Below are 19,880 nucleotides of genomic sequence, written 5' to 3' on the forward strand. Positions count from 1 at the left end.
GCGTACAATACGGTGCGCCAGGAAACAACGAAAATGACGTCGTTAGCGCTAATTCATGGCAGAGAAGTTACTATAATGCTTGATGCCATGCTGCCTTACGATTGCAATGATTCAGAGACAGACGCGGCAGACTTCACTGAGCGGGCTGAGGAAGCAAGCCAGCTTGTCCACGTCAGAGTAATCATTCAGCAGCAACTTGACGCCCAAGAGTCACCAGGAGATAGAGTCTGGGTTTGGTTTCCTGTACGACGGCGAGGCTTCTCAGAGAAACTCCTACACCGATACTTGGGACCCTACAAGGTTTTGCTCCGTCTTAGCGATGTGGCGTACGAAGTCGTGCCCAACGCCTCCTCCTGTTTGAAATGTCGCCAGCATCTGCCTAAGACAGTGCACGTGGTCCACATGAAACTTTACCACTCTGAGTGATGTAAACACCCGCTGGCTGCACCTCTACCTGGTGAGCATCGGTACGACGCTCACTCTGGAAGGAGGGTGATGCCGCAAGCATAGCTGCGTCTAGCTGCGAGATAGCGACGACAACGAAGATCGCGGATTTGCTCGAGAGGCGCAGCGCAGGCGAGATAAGAAGACGACAATCTTAGCGGCTTTCTTTTAAGAGCATCTCTACGAGTTCCACTGTCTGTGTTTTTAAAATAAACCCTCTGTATTTTATAACCCGCGACAATATACTATTTGGTGCTCTACATGTGGCCTCGCCAACTCGGTCGGTTGGTTGCTACAGCAAAGTCGATTTGTTAATAAGAAAGAAGTGAAAGAGTGTCGGTCTTTCTCTAAATAACAATGTCAGTGAGAAAATATTATTTGACAATGAACTGACAGGATGCGTACTTTAAATACAATACTATTACAAAAAAAAATAGTTGAAGGCACCGGTAACAACAAGCGCACAACGTAGGGACATATCTTCCCGTAATTGCAGCTTGCGTACAAGTGATTCGGAACAATGAAATTCGTGCCATTCTGTATAAACTAGTTAAAAATGCATGTACACAGCGTGCAAATAAACGTGTTTTGCACCCGGTGCAGTGGTGATCACGGTTAAGCCCGATCGGGATCAAATATCTAAAGTGATTGGAGTCCTTCTGCAGCTGGTGTAATAGAGTCAATAGTCAATCACATCAGGTTCGATCCCGATCAAAATTGCGCGTGTGGCAGTGCTCTAAGCTATAACTTTCAAAATGCTGAAACAGCATAACTTGTGCTGCACAAACAGGAACGATCCGTGGGTGGCCACCTATTGCCCTTGATCTTTACCAGCCACAAGTAAGAGTGGCTTTTTCAGATGTTTCAGAAATCTGAACACCCTATAGCCATTTCCCGAGTGGTTTGTGCACTGTGGCACGCAACACCCAAGCGCTTCGCCCAAGAAAATGCCGCGCACTTGTGTCATTCAACCAGCTGCGACGAGACAGGGGAGAGCCGAATGGCGGCCGCCGATCAGAAATAGGCACTCATTCTTTCAAAAAGTGACTCCACCTTGCAAGGGAGTACGCGCATTGAGGAACCCTGAGAAAGCATGGAAGGGGCACTCGGCGAGAGGGCAAAGCCGCTTGGATACCGTGAAGGTGGTGCATAGGTGTTCTTATGATATACAGGTGTTCTGAGGTGGTGTTGACTGTAGCGAAGGAGAAAGCGAAAGGAGTAATTGTCGCGATTTTGATAATCAAACGTTTGCTATTGCGGCACCATTTAGAAAAATTCTCACGGCTCGGTGTTCGTCGTACACTCATGCACAAATGCCCCATCACAACTTAATTTCGACCTCTGGGTTGTTTATTACCTCTTTAGAGCTAGAGTTCAACATCGGGTGTCCGCGAAGACCCTCTGTGCATTTGCTTATCATCCATGCTCAACGAGGGAGACAGTCTGAGCAGCTGCCAAGCAGAGTTTCCCAGCTAGGTGCGAGCCGTGTACGCCCGCAGCCAGCTCTTAGCTTAGGTCTGGCGCTGGAGCTTACACTATGCAATCCTTGCATAGCTTCGGCTCTACTCTGCCAAGACTTCAGGAGATCAACCAGCTCCTTATGCCCTTCACGGCTAGCAGGGATGCGAGGCGGTAGGATCTCGGTCAACATTCTTCGGTGCAGTAACGATAAGCTTGGTTGCAACACTCACATACAGCCTATTTGTGTGAAAGACCCTTCAGAATTACGTGCCAACTTTTCTATGACTATTATTTGCCAGTAACGTCACAGCAGTGAAAGAAGCTCTCCCCCCACAACTTGCGGATGCACCTCTATGCAATAAGTACTGGGGGCGCCCTTGAAGATTAATGTGTACTGCCTCCCCCCACCCTACTTTTTTTAGCTGTGAGCAAATGCCGTATGGCTTTACGATTTGCTGTTATAAGCTGCTTTCACTACGGCATTCTTTTTTTTTTCTCCTTATCGGCCGCAGCGACGGTATGCGCCGCTGGTACCAGGAGCTGCAGACGCTAAACCGTGAGCTGTTCAGTGATCACCGGGTGCGTTGCCAGAGCCACGAGGAGCTGTCCCGCTGTGTGCGCGCACTCAACCGGGGCATCGAGAGGGCCTCGGCCCTGCGGGTGGGACGATACAAGGCCGCCACTGTGGCCGCCTGTCACCAGGCCTTGGCGCCAACTGCCGAGGGGGGCGCCCTGCTGCAAGCGCTCAGCCGAGGAGCGACGGCGTGAATATTGATCGTCTCTTCGATGGCCTGCATAACTTCCTGGCACCAATCATGCACCACTTGAGTGTGTTCCTCCTTGATAATTATTTTTCACACACACATTATAATTGTTTGAGTATACCCTGCTCAGATCCAAGAAAGAAATGTTATTTATTTCAAACTTATTAGATGCGAAGCAGCTCTTTGACTAGCCTGTGTAATGCTGTCCCTCTGTACACCTCCACTGCCCATGCTCGTTTGTCGTGCCGGCCTAGGAAGACACCCGCAAAACTATAGCTCCCCTTCCTCTCTCACGCCTCGCAAGGCCGACGCAGGCAGTGTCTGATGATAATGGCCGACTGCTCGCGCTGCAGAACCATTCACTGGCCACCCTGTGTATGTAGGCACTGGATCACGCGTTTTAAATTCAGTCAAGGGCGTCTTTACTTGGCTTTCCTTTGATGAGTGTCAGTGCCGTCACCGCCAGTCTAGGTGTAAGTGCCTGCTGCTTCGCATCTACCCAAGGTTTCCTTTAGTGGGAGATGGTTTGGTTTGGGAGAATTTTATTCTGAGAATCTGAAGGCGTGTGCCACATGGCAGGCTATTCCCACGATGGGACAGTAAGGCCGAGACCATGGACCGAGACCTACTGCCGCATCGGGGGCCCTCTGGACAGCTCAAAGTTGTGATGTGTTGGCCGTACTTCGCAGAACGAATTTCCATTTGCTGAACGATGCTGCATCGGTGCCGCCTGACGAAGGGCGCTCCCAGAGCATGTGGTGCAAGATGGCTAAACTGCCACATTTCGTACAAGAGTTGGTTAAATAAACCTCTAAGCGGGAGATCGTCCAATTCTTTATTTTATTCCGAAGCCTACAAGAATATGGAAAAAGATTTATTTAGAGCGTACAATAAAAAAATATGAAATTCAATAATTATTTTCCTTAATTAAATTCCATTAGAGCATATACAATTAGGCTAAACATCTATTAACTGCATTTTACAACAAAGGGTATGCATAAAACTATATTACAACTTTATTGAAGACCCTTCAGTAGTTTTGTCATGCATATTGTGTGAAAATAAGCCAAAGAAAAATCTTCAAGGACTAAAAAGTTGTTTGCTGGAAGACACCACATTGAAACCCACCGTGCCATGTCTTAAGAAATTCAAGTTGACGGTAAAAAATATTTGCTTCACAATCAGCTGCACTTTCTCAAAGCAATGACCCCAGAAGGGGTCACTGATGAGGATAGGACGCATTCAACTTTTCGTATAGCCCATTTATTTTTAGCCTGCATTGATTCACCTAAACTCAACTGTGTGGGACTGTTTAAGTCGCAACTGTAGCTGTTTAAGTCGCAACTGTACCTGTTTTGGGGAAGACTCAGCAGAAGAGTGCAGTTATGCCCGCTGTGAAACTATGCTCATTTTGAATGCAAAGCATTTCTTGTGTACTACAGGCACTATTGACGTCCGTCTGTCTAACCGCCTATGTCTAGGTGCTTTCGTGATCGCCCCCTAAACACGCAGTTAACCAAGATTAGTACAGGAGATTAAGATGGTTTGATGAATATGACGCATTGATCATGACATAAAAAATATGACAATTCCGTGAGCAGCTACATGACAGTTTATATCTACAGTCGAACCCAGGTATATCGAACTCGCCAAAAAACGTTTATTAGTTCCATATATGGCATAATTCGATATAAGCCCGGTATAGGTTTTGACACAAAGGCACATAACAAACTAGAAGAAAAGTACTTTATTAATATGGTGGCTTACTTGCGTGCCCTACTGTGGAACAAAATAGTCCCGGATTTTTTTCTGTGTCAACGACTTCGCTGCCTGAGACAGCACGCACGCCCCCACGTTGTCCAACGAGTGGAAGCAGCTGAGGCCGCAACCTTCCACATTCAAGCAATAGCGCCGGACCAACGCAAGTGCACTAATCACTTCGGAGGATGTAGGCAATGGGCCGTCGTCAATTTCCATATTGCTGTCGCTTTGGCTCGTGGTCGGCACGACGTCTGCAATGTAATCCTCATCTTGTAATTGGCCCATGATGGGGACATCATCGTCCGCACTGACGAACTCGTCGAATGTCGATCTGTCGATAGCACCCGGTAACTCTGCCAGCTCGTTCCAAACATCGGCGTAAACACCTGTGGTGTCTTCAGTGCTGTCAGAATTTGGGGTGTCATCACCAGGCATGCGGAAGCCGGCATGCCTAAAGTAGTTCTGGATAGTCTCCTTCTTGACATCTGCCCACGATCTACTCAACATAGAAATAGCTCCAAGCAAGTCGATCTTAAGCTCCCTGCCGACACGAAGGTTGTGCAGCAGCCTCTCCACCAGGTGCTTCCGATAGCCGGCTTTAATTGCGCGTATAACTCCTTGATCCAGTGGTTGCAGTACAGACGTAGTGTTCGGGGGCAAAAAACACAGCTTGATGTTGCTGAAGGTCGTACTGCAGTGGTGTGATGAACAATTGTCCACGAGCAGGCACACCTTGCGATTTTCGCCTACCAAATCATCATTGCACGACGATAGCCATCTGCTGAAAAGCTCCCCGGTCATCCACGCTTTTGAGTTTGCTCGGTAGGTAACTCGAACCGACAGCGCATTTTGAAAACACCGCGGTGCCGTGCTTTTCCCGATAACCAGAGGTCGAAGCTTTTTCGATCCGTCTAAATTAGCTGCCAACAGCATGGACACACGAGCTTTGTTTGCCTTACCGCCGCTTGTGTTGTCGCCACGACACGCAAGTGTCTTGTTTGGCAACATTTGCCAAAATAGAGCGGTTTCATCCGCATTGAAGATATCTTGGGCTCTATATCTTGCTGCGATATCTCGCCAGTTTTCCTCGAGCCATTTTTCTAGGCTGTCCAGGTCCGCCACTCTGCTTTCACCTGTAACAGCTTTGCCAACGATGTCGTGCCGTTCTTTGACCCGCTGAAGCCAGCCTGAACCACTTTGGAAATCATTCCTGCGAAGTAGAAAAGCAAGGTCCTTGGCTTTCTGCTCGATCATAGGGCCAGACACCGGGATGTTTCGTGACCCAACGTCCACAAACCACTCGTAAACGGCCGCTTCAACATCTTCGTACACCGCAGCGCGCACACGTCGGGCGCCACGGGCACCTGGCCTTTTGTCTGACTTGGCCCTGATCTCTGCCTTGTTCTTCAGGATAGCACTCAAGATGCTCCTTGGAATTTTGTACACGGTGGCGACGCCGAACTTCTTTTCACCGCGCTCAACCTGATTGATGATTTTGAGTTTCGCGGCGAACGGCAAATTTTGCCTCTTTGCGCACGCCATGACGACAGCACGCCAATACAGTTCACAGAGCACCAACAGGCAACACCACAGACCACGCTGAATCGGCAGCAGCAGGCACACAAGCATAAAAAAAAAAAAATGGCACTCACTTCTACCGTTTCTGCGCCTCGGAGAAAGCACGACGGCCTCTGATTGGCTGTAAGCGCTGCGAGCGAGCCAGGATCATTTCTTGGAGGGGGGTGTTCGCCCGTGCACAACCGGGTCAAACCAACTTTTTCTAGGGTGGCGCCGGCAGTTTTCCCCGCCACCGCGAGGAAAAGCCAACTTGCTGGGGCACTTTTGAGGCACATGGAGTTTGATATATCAGTTGTCTTTGCTATTTTCGTTCGATAAAACAGTAACTTTTGCTATATATTCTCAATGTAATCTTACCGTGTTTAGGCATTGTTCGATATACGGGATAATTTGATATAAACGGGTTCGATATAATCGGGCTCGACTGTACCTAGAAATGGCGAGAACAGACATTGATAATTTCAGTATCCATCTGGAAACGGCGAGAACAGACATTGGTCATTTTAGTGTGACAGTGTCCAGAAAGAAGCTGACATCGGCAGTGCTGACCCGAAAAATGCAAAGAATAAATATCCGGGCCCCAGTGCTGCAATTGAATCCAAGCATTCTGCATGGCAATCAAGTACTCTACTACAGAACAACACCAGGTCTCGTGTATGTTGGGAAAAATACAATAATCAGGCGTAATGTTGGTGAAACATCAATTGTGGCTACAATGCTGGCTATCCAATTTTATAAACACCACAAATATCCTCCTATAGTACAGCCATCTCATCAGATTAACGTCAATTGTGGTTAAGTGCCGTAAATTGAAGTTGGTTTATGTAGCAGTGTACAGGGCTACCATCCTCGCGAACACAAGTGCTACACATCAACTTACGACTTCTGATGTTGCTAGTACTCGTTTTACTGTTGGCATCGTTACGCACGTGTAAACAACTTGTTATATAAAACATATGCGTTTGTGCAACATATATCTATGTGTAAAACATCTGTACATTTATTTGGCGTCCCTTTGTAATGTGTCGCTAAAAAAAGTTGAAACGTAGTCACTTTCCCTCTGCATACATTGCATAACATTGATTGCCAAAGTATGTGGGCATAGAGTTTCTTAAAATTAAATAGAGGGGCTTCTGGCACTGCGATAGTCTTCATGCTTGCGATCCTCTTCAGTCTTCATGCTTGCGGAATCGAACATTTATTGCAGTGTTTCAGTTTTGTTTCAAATAAAACAACTGTTTTCAACTTCAAGACCCGATTCAAGTTGGTGAGCCTGGAAGATTAAGGTCGTGAAGAGTAACTAATAAACTATTACTGATTGTTGTTTTATAAAAAAAATCGCCATGCCTGCACGGAATGTGCAGCACAGTCACAGCAAAAACTGGAAGAGTGGCCCTTCAGAGCCTTTTCTGAACACCCTTTGGGTAACTGCTACAAGTACGCTTGCTGGGTACCCATTATGGCATAATCATAATTTCTGTGTAGTAGGCTGGCATTCACTAAGCTATCTTTTGTCATTTTTTGGAGAAGCGTGGTATACGCTACACAGTTGCAAGAAATTTTGTGCCAATTTTTCACGCAGTGGCTGATGACGATGGATAGGCCTGGAGTGGGTATGCGCCACAGTAAATAGGTGATCAAGAACAAGCTTTTGTAAAGGGTTGGAGCATTTGACAACTTACTCGTTAGGCAATTCACATCGTGTGACACTTCATTGTTCTTTTGCTGTTCTAAAAGGCTTCATTGCTCATATTAACGTGATTCCCGACATCAAGCCTGCCTAAGTCAAGTGGTCAAACGAGTTCCAAGCAACAGCGTAACTCAGTGGTACAGTACTGGGGTGGCATGCAGGGGACCCGGGCTCCAATCCCACTGTGTCCTTGCTGTTTTTTATTTACTGAGTTTACTTTTTTTATTTTCTGCGATATAGGTTACAGGCACCGCCGGCGGCAGCGGACAACTACGATGCTGCGCATGATCCCTGTTGTGATCTCAAAACAGCATCAAGCCATGCAAAGCCACACAGAACATAAAATACGAAGATTAGGAAAACCCGTGTACTACCCATCATTTCCATGCTCGCTAAAGCGTCATGCTTTGCAGAGCTCCCACAGACTAGTGCTCAAGTTCCCTTGAGTTTATTTATAGAAAACTCTATGTACGTGGGATCTGCCGAATTAAAGAAAATATATATTTGAACGCATTAATTTAATTGTTTTGAATGTAAACATACGACAGAAGTCTGTCTGGTTGGGTATGAAACTGGGAGATGATTTAGACTCCAACCAAAAGTTTTGAAGAAACCCGACGTTTCAGAACCGACTTGGTTCCTTCCTCAGGGGTGACTGCCGAGGCTAAGTAGCAGCAACGTTTTCAAAGCACTCGCGGCGTGGCTAATGACCCCCCTCTCTCTCTCGTTTTGCCATGCAGCGCAGTCTATGTGAATACACTGGGGGAAGGGTTCCGAGAGAGCTGTTGATATTATGGGCTGTCCTCTGTATGGGCCACAACTCGAGTAACAGTTCGGCTCGCTTTCAAGGATGGCCGTCGTTTCGAAATTTATTTTGTGATCCAACGTTTCAGCATGTTCGGCAACTGCGCTGCGCTCTTTGTAGAACTTCCGCACATCGTTGGCGTGTTGCTTCAGTCGTTCCGGTAAGTTTTTCGTCTCGTCGATATACGACGAGGGGCACTCGGCGCACGGAATTTCGTAAACGACACCGGGGCCATTGTTGGCCGGTCTTTCGGATGGGGGAGGAGGCGGCCCAGCGTACACGAAGGCACGTGCGCGATGCAAACAACTTCCCTCCTGAAGATCCACACCAGCATCTGGTTCCCTGAGTGTATGGAACCGGTACGCGTTTTGGAGGGCTGCCAATTAAGGTTCATTGGGGTTTTCGTATTCTCTGTTGCTCTGCGCGGCGGGTGGCGGCTCAAATGAAGTTTTTTGGTTATCCGTTTTTTCTGAGGTTAGCAATTACGCAGGCCTCCTCTTTCTTTCGCTCGGTGTCATTACAGCATAAGTTCCTCGCTCCCTCGAGTAGCGTGGTCACAATCGTGGCCTTGTGGCAGGCGGGGTGGGAAGAATCGAATTGAAGGTAGCGGCCCGTGTGCACGGAATTTAGGTGTTGTCTGAGGTTTTCAACTTCAGCCGTCTTAATGACGCAAAAGCAGTCGTCCCTATAACGCAGAAAAAGCTTGGGTCGTGGCGAGAAGAAGCTGAGTGCTTTCTCTTCTATGTACTCTATGGTCAGGTTTGCCATCGTGACGGAGATGGAAGCTCCCATCATGGTTCCACTGTTCTGCCTGAAAATAGTTTCTTTGTAGGAGAAGTACGTACTGGAGAGGCAGAACTCCAGTAGATGACAGAGCTCATCAACCGCCAAAGGAGTCCTCTCACTCAGGTTTGCGTCCTCCTCAAGAGCAGTACGGGCAGCGGAGACAGCTAAGAGAACTGGCACGTTGGTTAACAATGAAATGACGTCAAATGAGACCATGCTCTCGTCATCACCGATGCTCAAATCTGACGCTAGCTGCACGAAGTGGCTGGAGTCACGGACATGAGTTGGTGTCTTCCGAGTTAGTGGGGCGAATATTTGGTGTAGAAAATTTGAAAGGGCTTGGCATGGGGAGGAAGTGAAGTCTACTATCGGTCGGAGGGGGACGTCAGGCTTGTGAATTTTTGGTAGTCCATAAAAACTCGGTGCGGATACGTTACGGCAGATTAGTCCCAGGTAAAGTGTTCTGAGATCCGGGTAATGCTTGAAAATGTCCGTGAGTAGCTTGTTTAGCTGTGTATGGGTTTGCTTCGTTGGGTCTTTTGCTAGCTGCGTGTATGCGTCCCCTTCTAAATGAGCTGAAACATTCCGATCGTAGTCTCCGCTGTCCACTGCCACCGTCGAATTGCCCTTGTCTACCAACTCATGTCCATGACGCCAGCCACTTTGTGCAGCTAGCGTCAGATGTGAGCATCGGCGATGACGAGAGCATGGTCTCATTTGACAACATTTCATTGTTCACCAACGTGCCAGTTCTCTTAGCTGTCTCCGCTGCTCGTATTGCTCTTGAGGAGGACGCAAGCCTGAGTGAGAGGACTCCTTTGGCGGTTGACCAGCTCTGTCATCTACTGGAGTTCTGCCTCTCCAGTACGTACTTCTCCTACAAAGAAACTATTTTCAGGCAGAACAGTGGAACCATGATGGGAGCTTCCATCTCCGTCACGATGGCAAACCTGACCATGGAGTACATAGAAGAGAAAGCACTCAGCTTCTTCTCGCCACGACCCAAGCTTCTTCTGCATTATATCGACGACTGCTTTTGCATCATTAAGACGGCTGAAGTTGAAAACTTCAGACAACACCTAAATTCCGTGCACCCAGCCATACAATTCACGACCGAGTGTGAAACCGACCACTGCCTGCCCTTTCTCGGCGTCCAGTTGACAAGAAAGCGCAACGACCTGTTCATAGAAAGCCGACCTGTTCATAGGAAGCCTCTGTTCATAGGAAGCCAACGCACACGGGCTGCTACCTTCAATTCGAGTCTTCCCACCCCGCCTGGCAAAAGGCCTCGGTTGTGACCACGCTACTCAAGGGAGCTAAAATTTATGCTCTAATGACACCGAGCGAAAAACAGAGGCGGCCCGCGTAATTGCTGACCTCGGAAAAAACGGATACCGAAAAAACTTCATTCGAGCCACCACCCGCAGAGCAACAGAGGATACGAAAACCCCAATACCTTAATTGACAGCCCTCCAAAATGCATACCGGTTTCATACGTTCAGGGAACCAGCGAGATGTTGGCGCAGATCTTTAGAAGGGAAAGGGTTCGCATCGCACACGTACCTTCGTGTGCGCTGGGCCGCGTCCTTCCCCACCCGAAAGACCGGCCAAGAATGAACAGAAGCCCCGGGGTCGTTTACAAAATTCCGTGCGCCAAGTGCACCTCGTCGTATATCGGCGAGACGAAAAACTTACCGGAACGACTGAAGCAACACGCCAACGATGTGTCGAAGTTTTACAAAGAGTGCAGCGCAGTCGCCGAACATGCTGAGACGTTCAATCACAAAATAAGTTTCGAAGCGACCTCCACCCTTGAAAGCGAGCCGAACTGGAGGAGAGGGTTGTTACTCGAGTCGTGGCACATACAGAGGACAACCCATAATATCAACCGCTCTCTCGGAACCCTTCCCCCAGTGTGTTCACACGGACTGCGCACCACGGCAAAACGAGAGAGAGAGGGGGTCATTAGCCACCCCGCGAGTGCTTTGAAAACGCCGCTGCTACGTAGCCTCCGCAGTCCCCCCTGAGGAAGAAACCAAGTCGGTTCTGAAAAATCGGGTTTGTTCAAAAGATTTGGTTGGAGTCTAAATCATCTACCCACTTTAATTGTTATATATTTAAAATGAAATCTACATTTATAAAAACAAAATGGCTGTCATGGCAAAATGTGTCTCCCCCAGAGTTGTAGAATGGTCGCCTTCATTTCAATCAGATTCCATTTGGAGAAATTAGAACTTACCGCACTTCCATTCTTTTTAATTCCTCAAAATGAAAAAACTTAGCCACTTGCCACTCTGGGAATGGCCAGACAGTTCGATTCCACTCTTGTAATTCCTCAGTGTAGGAGAGGCATCTTGAAATTCTATCAAGTTCAGAACAAACGCCCCATCAAGCTGATGCCATCAGATGGACTAAAGGTTGCAAAAGTACGCAAAACATGTTAGCAAGGTCGAGGGATAGTAGCTTGGTGACATATCTCGTACAGCTTTGGGCAAAGGTGCCCATGTGTCTAGACAAGAGGGGCACTTTCACTCGCACACAACCAAGATTGTAACATTATGACTGTCGGTTTTATGAGGCCAGCAAAAGTTATATTTTATTGCAGCTCTGTATGGGTAGGCTTCATTGTCTTCGTAGACACTGAAACTGAATTCTACGAAAAGCCGATGATCTAGAGCTTTTGCTACATCATGTGTAAATTCTGTTAGCTGCGTAACACAAGACAGACTTTTCAAAACCTGTGCTGCATAGGGTTAAACAAACAATGCTCGTTAATATGTGCCACAACAGAGGTATACAAAATATGCTCTTAAAATCTTTTAAGAAATGCACGTCAGAGAAACCAATCTATAGTTTGCTACATCACTACGGGCGCTTGACTTTTAGATCAGAATGACGGCCCTAACTTTCCAGTCAACTGGAAGAAAAGACTCTTCCAGTGATTTGCCATAAATTATCTTTAAATATGGCGCCACTGATGTTTCACATAGTTGTAAGTAACGATTTGGAAGATCAGGACCACAAGCCTTTGATGCATTTAACTTTTGCAGCAACGCTTTAATGCCACTTGTGAAAAGATTGATGCTATGTATCTCGCCTATGTCATTTCAGCTCATTTCTCCGCTTTCGTTGTTTCTTATCACTAGGGTGAATACGGAGCAAAAATACTGATTAAAGCTTTAGGCCTTTGCAATGTCGTCGCTTACAGTGTTATTGCCTATGAACAATGATGAAACAGCTACTTTGTCCTTACTATTTTGCTTTATATGCTTCCATAATTTTTGGAGATTTCGCTGTAATATAAAGTGCAAAGTAGCAGAGTAAGAATCTCTTGCCATACGAATAGCGACCTTAAGCTCGGATGTAATATTCTGAAATTTCCTTTTGTTTTCGTGTGTGGGTAACATTAGAAAAATATTATAGCATCTCTGCTTCTACTGTGTTAGTCTGTAAAGTGATTTGGTAAACCACGGTTTGCTTTTGGCATGCCTTGGGGTTAATGTCCAGGATGGAACACACTGATGTTTCAGTTCCACCATGTTTCACTTAAATTATGTCCACAACTTAGCTACACTTTGAGTATCAGCTAGTGTCTCAAAAACCGTCAGGTAGGAATCTAGGGCCTCATTGATCTGAGCCACATTAGCATTCTCAAAATGAAATATTCACCTATTAGGGCCAGTTACGGTTTTCACAAAGCTAACACTGAATTTGCACACCACAGCATTATGATCACTTACACCAAGCATGACAATAGTTGATGAAACAAGTTCCGGTTGGTTTGTGAGTACCAAATCTAAAATATTTTCTCCCCATGTCGGTTGTAACAGTTTGTTCAAATACGAAATAATCTATTAAATTTTTCCTTTTTTGACTACAGCTACCTGTTGTCGTAATAATATTAGGTGCCAGTCGAGACAAGGCAAGTTGAAGGCACGACCGATTACTAACGTATCAGCCTGCATTATTTCAAGAATTGCTGTAAGCTGTAATAATGCGTTGATGGAGGAACCTGGTGGTTGGTAAAAACTACATGCTGTTAATACTTTGCTATTTGACAGCATAAGCTTGTAGAATACTGCCTCGCAATCCCCTATATCCACATTAATTAACCAAAGCACAGATTTATTTTTCAACATTATCTACAGGGTAGGTCGAAAGCATGTTCCCTGTGCATGATTAATGTTACTTTTTGATTCCCCAAACACATGTTTGACTTGTGCGCTAAACTACCAAAAGTCATCAACAAACGTGCTATTGGTGACCGTGTTCATTGCTAAAATGACTATATTCACTGCAAAAATGCAAATAAGCCCAACATTCTACAAGCGACTTGGCGAAAAAAGAAGGTCAAGTTCGCTAATTATAAGGGGAACTGGCAACTCCGCAATCTAGGCACTGTAGTAGAACCCACAAAGATAGATGAAACCAGCAGCTTCCGAGTAGCACATTTCACCTGTCTTCTGCAGCAAGGTTCGAGATTGGGCCATTTGTTGTGGAAGATGTGTTCTGCAGCTGCTACGGTAAAGACACAAATACCGTATTTACTCGATTCTACCGCGCCCTCGATTGTAACGCGCACCCGATTTCCACCGCAAAAAAAAAAAAAAAAAAAAAAACGTAAGACATCGATTGCAACGCGCACCCATTTTTCTCGCTGGCCCGCACGATCACACTACTCAGGAAAACGACTCCTTTCGGGAGCGTCTTCCATTTAAATATGAGGTACGGGCGAAGCTTGTGCCTATCTGACGTGTAACAGAGCATTGCCGTCACTCTAGTTTTACCGTGGTCCGATGTCAGCACGCGAACTTGCTTCGCCCCCTTCTTCTCGACGGTTGTGGCGCCAGGCATGTCGAAGTAAAGAGGCGTCTGATCGGCATTCCTGATTTGCCCAAGCAGGTAGCCGTTGTTGCGCCGCAAGTTTAGGACGAACCTCTGAAAACTGTGAAGCTTTTCATCGTACTCCTCCGCAAAAGTTTTCGCATATGCATGTTCCCCTTCGGAGGGAAAAGCCTTTCCTCTTCATAAAGTTAGTTAGCCAGCACCTGCTCGCTTTAAACTGACTCCGCATTAGACCTTTTTCTAAGACTAATTGCATAGCCCGCACTTGGAGCAGTTCTGTCGTCACGGGCCGCTGTGCAGCTCGCTGCTCAAGCACATACTCGCCGAGCAGCTGTTTAATTTGCGCAAACCGACCCTGCTGTGGTCCACTGAAGCCTTTGCGTGAAGCTTTGCTGTCGACAATCTTCTGCTTTTCTTTCCGCCGGTCCCGCACGCACGTTTCGGGAACTCCGAACGACCGCGATGCGGCCTGATTTCCGTCAGTTTCTGCACACGCGATGACTTTTCTTTTAAAAGCGGCATCGTGGTGCACTCGGGTTTTTGGAGTCGGCCCTTCCACGGCGTCGATGCTAACGCACTATTAGATGACGAACTCCCCAGTACACGTACGAAGTTCCGCACATGGGAAACACATAGGCAGAAATGGGCGACGCGCCATGCCGACGCACATAGGGGGCGGCCATTTTGGGTTTGCCGATGGCAATAGATTGACCGTAATTTTTTTGTTCGTACTCGATTCTAACGCGCATGCGATTTATGAACTCGCTTAATCGGAAAAAAGGTGCGCGTTATATTCGAGTAATTACGGTAGTTGGAACTCGCGAAGAAGTGACATGGCTATAAAAAAAGCCAAAGAAAACACATCCATATTTTCTGACCGGACATGTGGTTTACGCAATGTGTTGGAATGCTTTCCAGGTGAAAATGTGTAACCAGGAAGCCAACTGATTTCACCTGGCTTTAACTGGAATCAAATGATCAAATGATAACATTTACAGGCCAATTGGTACCTTCTACAACTTAAATGGTCTCAGTTGTTTAAATTTGCATGTGGTTATAGTTGCAGCTGGTTCCAGTTACAACTCAACAGACTCCAGTTTATTTCAGCTGCAAGTGGTTCCAGTAAGCAGCTGGTCCCAGTTAACTCTCAATTAGCCACAAACAGGAAACAGGACCAGTTGGATTAGAAAGAGCTGACCCCAGTTGGACACTACAATCAATTAAGTTCGAGGCAAGTGGTCCAAGTTAATTTGGTTTCCTGTGCCACACATAGCATAGCACAAACAATTACATTCACTATCACTCGAGCTCGGATTTGACGCCGGCTGTAAACAATGTACTACGAGTCGACCAATGTGAAACATATATTAGTGGCCACAAGACCATCACCATTGCCATCACCATCGTGACCAAAAAATGATTACCACCAAGATGACCACCGATCGACAAAATAAATGATTTCGTGCCTTTGTTAGGGGTTCTTTAGAGCAAGTTTAGATCAGTATGAACGTTCAGAGCAGACTTAGCCCCGTTCATAGCTTTTTTTGAAGCAACATTTCTTCAATGTTGCATCTTTCAAACACTCAGCTAAACTGTGCAATAGCCTCATTACTGCGATGGAAATTATATGGACACTCGGGACGAGCTTTTGCCATTGCAGTCATTCCCTTAGAAATTCCAAATTGATAACATACCCCCGTGCATTGTATGTTCTATATGCGGGTAAGAGCGAGCGGGAGCGACAAACACAGTTAAAGCAGAGATCAAACGATCTGGCCCATCTTCGCGCTTGGAGGGCGCGTGCGATAACATCCGATACCCCTGCCTTGGAGGCCTGTAGTCAAAGCAAAGAGGAAGCACTTCACCCGTCTTGGAAGAGCACGAAAAAAAAAAAAAAATAAATAATAATGAGGGAGTCGTCGCTCCAGCAACAACTATGAACTTTGCTACTAAGGACGCCGTCGTGATCGCTGGTGCGCACGCTAGCTCAGCAGCCATAAGCGGGCGTCTTGCAAACGCTTCTGCGTGCTGCACTTTCATCGCTAAAAGTGTTGCTCTCCTTAAGGTGGCCATATTCTCGTACACCAGCATTTTGTACAGTTACGAGAGGTCGGATCCAAAAGAGCTAGGTACCAGCCTCACTTCGTTAACCATTAAAATTTGCTGCTATCGCATTCATTGCTCCACCATCGCTGTGCAACTGACTCTTTTACTTATGTACAGCCGCCCGTGCTTTTTTTTTACCTGAACGTGTGAGTGTCAACTGTAGAGTCGATAAGTACAACGGCCAAATGAACAAGAATATGCACTCAATGAGCAGTCATGTGCACCCTCCATTTGTGTGCCTGTCTTTATTAGGCTGTTCCGGGAACCGGACACCACCCCCCTTTTGAGCTTTATTCTTTATTTCTTTTCCCCAAATGCTGACATCATGTTATAAATAAATCAGTTTAACCAGATTGGGCAAAGCAATGAATATGATAGAAACAAATTGTAAGGCTGGCAGTCAATTCATTTAGATCCGATATCGTGTAACTCTACAAAGCGCAGGTGTAAGAGAATACAGCCGTGTCAGGGAGAGATGCTCTTCTCGCAGTTGCTTCGCATTGAAAGCGCAGCACATGGATGATTTCGTTATTCGCGCTGATGCCCACCGTGATTCCATGCGCATAGCGATCGTGACGATGTTCTTAGAATCAAAGTTCACAACAGCTCCTGGAGCGATCACAGTCTTTACGAAACCGAAACTATAACTGTTTCTATGAAACCAAGCAGACAATGTCTCAGCCAGGTTTCTGAGCATGGCGCTTGATGGTTTTCGCACTTTGTGGCTAAATTCTGGTGCTGTGGCACAGTACAGCGCGCGGCGAGTTTAGTGCAGTAGGGGTGGTTTGGTGCAGGTAAGCAAGTTTGGTGCATGATGACGCAAACGGTCCAGCTGTTCCTCCCCCGCTTGTGTGTTGTGTGCCTAAACAGCTTTTCTGGTCATCAACCATCCCAAAAGAAATGGCACACAATTATTTCATCAACATTCGATACAACCACAAATGTGCCCCCCCCCCCCCCCCCCCCGATCAGAGATATATTCTCACAAAATACCATGTGATGCTGGATGAGCAGACAAGACTCCTTGGAACTTGACTTTAGGATAAATCATAAAACTAGGCAATAAGTAATCTATGGTTGGTTAGAACTTAAGAAGGCTGCGACATCTTAAAGGCAGATGTGTACAAGCCTATCCTGATGGATGCACATTCCAAACTGACGTCACAGGCCTGACAGCCGGTGACCTTTTCATGTTGGTCTTGGTACTTTTCACGTTGGTCTTGGAACGCGGTACATTGAACAACCGCCAATGTGTCTCCAGTAAAGTCATCCCACACAGCAATAAGCATCAAAATGAAGTCAAATGACCACTAGTTGTCTACCAATGAAGCCTGTACAAATGTGCGTTACATGCCTCCAAAGTTGATGTGCACAAATGTCCACACTGCCGTAGTTGAGGGCTCCAGAAATTTAAGCCACCTGGGCTTATTAAACGTGCACCCAAACCGGAGCACACGGACCTACAGCATTTTCACATCCATCGAAAATACAGCTGCTGCAGGCGGGATTCGATTCTGCGACATCAGCAGCCGAGTACTTTAGTCACCGCGGCGAGGCAGCAGTGACACTCCGTGTGGACAGGTAAGGCTGATTTAAATACATGTCGGCCACCAGAAACAAAATAAAATAGAATCTTTATTACTCACTGTACATTGTCCGCACAGCTAGTTCTTTTGCTGATGGACATGCCAAGACAACTGACTCGACGCAGTTTCTTCACTTTCAAGCACAAATCAGGTGCGGATGATACAAAATTGTACACTATGCATTACCCTATGCTATCAGTAGAGATTAAACAGTGGCAACAATTGCAAGAATAACATATGTCACATCAAACACTAACTTTGCCAAATATGGTGGCAGTTGTGTTGTGTGCAACCTGAACAATGCAAAACACTAGTTTGCACACAGATAGCACTGTAATTCGTAGGCCTGAAAGATGTCAGCCAATCACAGCAGTACATTTAGAAGTTTCATAACTCATGTGCAAACAACTCAAAAATTTCTCTCGCATGTTCCCCATCCTTCTGCTCACTTCTTTCCTCCTCTTTCCTTCTCTTGCATGTGATATGCATCAAAAGCATTAAATGAAGAGGCTTTGATACTACCACAACGACAAATAAGCTTACAGACCATTAGAACATCTATATTCATCAGGCAACTAAGCTTGTACTCTTCACTAATGTACTTGTATTATTGCAAGACAATTCGGGCTTGTCATTAGTTAGCTAAGAAACAAGATGTTTGTTTTCTCACTATGAGCCAAAAATTCTTTGATTATTATTCACTAGGTAATGAAAAATCCATGTGCTGATGGGAGGAACAAAACAGTGAACCATTACAGAACATAATCTCACTGCTGGTAAATGCCTTTCAGTTTACACAGCGGTAACAAGCCCACACAAAAACAGACTAAAAACAGCAGTGCAATGAGTGACATGTCACACAGCTGATCTCTATTCAGTGGTTATGCAAGCAAAGCCAGCTGAGTGTGAGCACTGTTAATAAACAACACACCAACTGCACAGCACCACGGTGTCAACACACTTATTAAGGGTGCAAATTTCCCAAGTATTGACTCCGTGTTTAAAGATAGCAACGAAATGACAATGGTCTTATGTCAGAAAACAGAGCTGTACAAGCCATTACATGCAAGATGAATGTTGCACAACCGCTGTAAGCACAACCTTGAGAGGATCTCTCAAGGTTGTGCTTACAGTGTGTCGTGACGATGAAGAAAAATGAAAATCCGTAAACAGAGGTTGCATGCTTGTGCCAATACTTCTAAAAAAAGACTTGTCTTCTTCAAAGCTAGAAGTAGCCTTGAAGAAGGCACGTCCCTGTCGAAACATCGGCTCGAGCACAAAACCCCTGTTTACGGAATTTTTTCATCGCAATCTTGCCCTTCTGGTCATTTTTGGGTGAAGGAATACAAGCTTATCCAAGTGCCATGCACAGAAGTGAGGTTGGTCTATCGATACGATGCAGCCACAACTCAGTCACGAAAACATGCAAAAGGTGACACATATCAACTTACCTAATCAACGTCCAGTTAGGAGATAAGCTAAATGAGAGATGATGGGCAGCGATGTGCTCTGCCCAGCCAGACAACACTTTACCCGACTGGGCGGCATTGTGCCCAGCTGGACGACACTGTCGAAAGCACGGTTCACAGTCACATGCCAAGGCCCCCAAACACAGCCCTGGCATCATCGTGTGTGCCGCCAAACGAGGCTGCTGCCAAGCTCACTCCGGCTGGAAGACTCGAGAAGTACTCAAAGTTGATCGTTTCGCTGTACTTGGCCATCAGAAAGAGCAGCGCCACTCCCACACCGATTCCCACATTTTGGAGCAGGAACAGTTTCACCTGAGAAGAAACACCCGTCTTCACTTTTCAGTGATGGAAGTGACATTTCGCTTATTGGAGCGTATTCTGTAGCAGGAAAAATAGAGCTTTGGAGCAGAAAAAAATGCTAGTCTAGGGCAGCTATTGGCCTTTTCAGAACAGATGCACATTCGTAACAGCCTCTGAGGTCTGAAGCACCACTGAGGCATCTGATAAGTGTTCACATTTATTATTAAACATGGAGCATGCAGCTAGTAAGTAAGAAGCTGCATACAAGCACCCTACGATAATAAT

The 19,880-nt window shown here is 46.2% G+C and overlaps 2 protein-coding genes across 6 annotated transcripts in view; one reads left to right on the forward strand and one right to left on the reverse strand.

Moving 5' to 3' along the window:
* LOC119181914 (BBSome complex member BBS2) overlaps window positions 1-8,207 on the forward strand; it is a 163,729-nt gene extending 155,522 nt beyond the window's left edge. Inside the window, exon 14 of the mRNA XM_075876066.1 lies at window positions 2,418-8,207. Within this exon, the coding sequence (XP_075732181.1) occupies window positions 2,418-2,673 (256 nt within the window). The 3' untranslated portion in view covers window positions 2,674-8,207. The remainder of the gene's footprint in view (window positions 1-2,417) is intronic.
* Window positions 8,208-17,855: 9,648 nt separating this feature from the next.
* Window positions 17,856-19,880, reverse strand: part of LOC119167678 (metal cation symporter ZIP14-like) — a 107,041-nt gene continuing 105,016 nt past the window's right edge. For all 5 annotated transcript variants that reach the window (XM_075876072.1, XM_037419198.2, XM_075876075.1 and 2 more), the window contains one exon: window positions 17,856-19,607. Coding sequence is in view for 4 of the 5 variants with exons in the window: in XM_037419198.2 (XP_037275095.2) it covers window positions 19,416-19,607 (192 nt within the window). In the remaining variant the exon portion in view is untranslated. The remainder of the gene's footprint in view (window positions 19,608-19,880) is intronic.

The sequence above is a fragment of the Rhipicephalus microplus genome, chromosome 10 (assembly GCF_043290135.1).
Source record: "Rhipicephalus microplus isolate Deutch F79 chromosome 10, USDA_Rmic, whole genome shotgun sequence".
In the NCBI taxonomy this organism is placed as follows: domain Eukaryota; kingdom Metazoa; phylum Arthropoda; class Arachnida; order Ixodida; family Ixodidae; genus Rhipicephalus; species Rhipicephalus microplus.